Source organism: Austrofundulus limnaeus, unplaced genomic scaffold, assembly GCF_001266775.1.
Source record: "Austrofundulus limnaeus strain Quisiro unplaced genomic scaffold, Austrofundulus_limnaeus-1.0 Scaffold49, whole genome shotgun sequence".
NCBI lineage: Eukaryota > Metazoa > Chordata > Actinopteri > Cyprinodontiformes > Rivulidae > Austrofundulus > Austrofundulus limnaeus.
Genome location: NW_013952451.1, coordinates 1,837,720 through 1,839,705, shown reverse-complemented (window position 1 = coordinate 1,839,705; position 1,986 = coordinate 1,837,720). Strand labels below are relative to the sequence as shown.

The following is a 1,986-nucleotide window of genomic DNA, read 5'->3' as shown; positions in this document are numbered from 1 at the left end:
ATTTATTTTCAACTCAAAATATCTTCAAACTAACGAAATATAAAGTTATTAGGGAGGAAAACCCGTCTGGGTAACAGCAGACTGACTGCTCGTAAAATCTACGACAGGTCTGGACCACTCGTGAATTTTGTTCGTATCTGAAAAAAATGTTAGAATATGAAAACATTGGTGAATGCCACAAATTCTCCTAAATCACTCGTACGCACAACTTAAGAACAAATCTGTGCGTACGAATGGTTCTTGCATGAGGCCCAGTGTGTTTGTATTTAGCTGTGGTCTTTTACCAGGATGTGAAGTAACATTTTAATTATATTCCTGATAACAATAATAAGTTTGTTTACTGCTGTTCTCTTGGGTCTTGTTTTAAGAACAAAACAGTTATTCCTAACATAAAATATGCTCACTTGAAACATGATTTTCAAAGGCAGCCTTTTTTTTATTAGATCTGTACTTTACCTCTGCCAGCAAAAAAAAAAATAAATAAATAAATAAAAATAAAAAAAATACATCAGGCACACCTGAGTGGATTCTCTGTAAATTCAAACTGATGGTAATGACATTCAGTTATGGACAAAAGGCAATATCTCTAGAATAAAGATGCTGAAATTGCTCAATGTTGCTTTTATGTTAATGGATTATAAAGTCAGCACTAATGTACAAAAAAATGATTTTAACAATCTGTCCTAGGAATGATGCTAAACGCTCAAGTATTCAGAATATTGTACCTGCAGTACTTGACAGCAAAAAGCAATTAGTGGACCAAAATGAGCTGTGTGCATTTGAATCTTAAAAGTCTGGGATAAAAAATGAGATATTTAYCTGATTTGTACACTCTAAAAATGAAATGTTGGATTTACTTAACCATGTTATGTTACCTGGTTCCACTTAACTGAGTTGAGTAAATTCAAAGCAACATAATCATGTTTTTTGGCTAAAAAACTGGTATATTGTTTTGAATTTACTCAACTCAGTTAAGTGGAACCAGGTAACATAACATGGTTAAGTAAATCCAACATTTCATTTTTTGCAGTGTATTAGAATGAATTTAAGTAGGGTAGCTTTATAAAGTGAATGACAAAACGTGTATGACTGAACCAGTGGATTGAAGAAGGAGWGAGACTTGACCAGAATGAAAGAGTGAAATCACCTAACCAACAATGAGAACACACAAACACGTCTCTAGAATCAAGTCTCAACCCTTAAAATGTCTTTAGAATTATGGGAAGAACAATTTGGACTTCACAGTTACAGGAAGTTCCATTTCATCTTCTGCCAAGTTTTAGACCATATAACATAAAAACAACACACACATACACAAATATACAAAAAGAGGAGAGCATGTTACCAAGTATAATGTTTTCCTACCTGCAGAAGTTGGCTCCTCGCCATCTGCTCCTGTGAACACAAAGAAGAAGGAAGAAGAGGAAAAAAATGCATTAGCTTCATCACAACTATGTCACAGTATTCAGGACCGCAGCTGTATTTAACACTGCTGAATCAACCACACTATTAACCACACTGCACTCCCATATGTGCATTTGACACGTAATTCACCAGAGCATTAAAGTGCATCGAGCCAGATGCACCTGCTATCTGTAGGTCCCAGCATCCTGCCAACAGAAATGCTACACTGCTGCCACAAAACATAACCTGGCACTGTGTCAGAGCCCATCCTCTATTTAGGCACCCTGTCCTGGTCCTCTGGCTTTGACTAATATGTGCTCATCATTCTGAACCACTGCAGGGTTAGTCCCTGTGTGATACATATTCGCTTGCTCAGGYTCCAGCTCCCAAGCCCAAGTCCAGCTACATGGTTGAGATTTGGCCTGTCTGCCATCATTAGTTCCATGCTCGATCTCCATCATTACTCACGAAATTGCTCCAAAAAAAATGGCCTGAAAGCTGCATGCAGATATAGTGGAAGTAGACCAAGGACAATCAATTCAGGGGGAGGGGATGACCTGAAATGTGTTGCAATGCACAATG

The 1,986-nt window shown here is 37.4% G+C and overlaps 1 protein-coding gene across 1 annotated transcript in view; it reads right to left on the bottom strand.

The window, feature by feature from the left end:
* edil3a (EGF-like repeats and discoidin I-like domains 3a) overlaps positions 1–1,986 on the bottom strand; it is a gene marked incomplete in the record, with an annotated part of 148,207 nt that overhangs the window by 112,170 nt on the left and 34,051 nt on the right. The window contains 1 exon segment of the mRNA XM_014008388.1: positions 1,366–1,395. Coding sequence (XP_013863842.1) covers positions 1,366–1,395 — 30 coding nt within the window.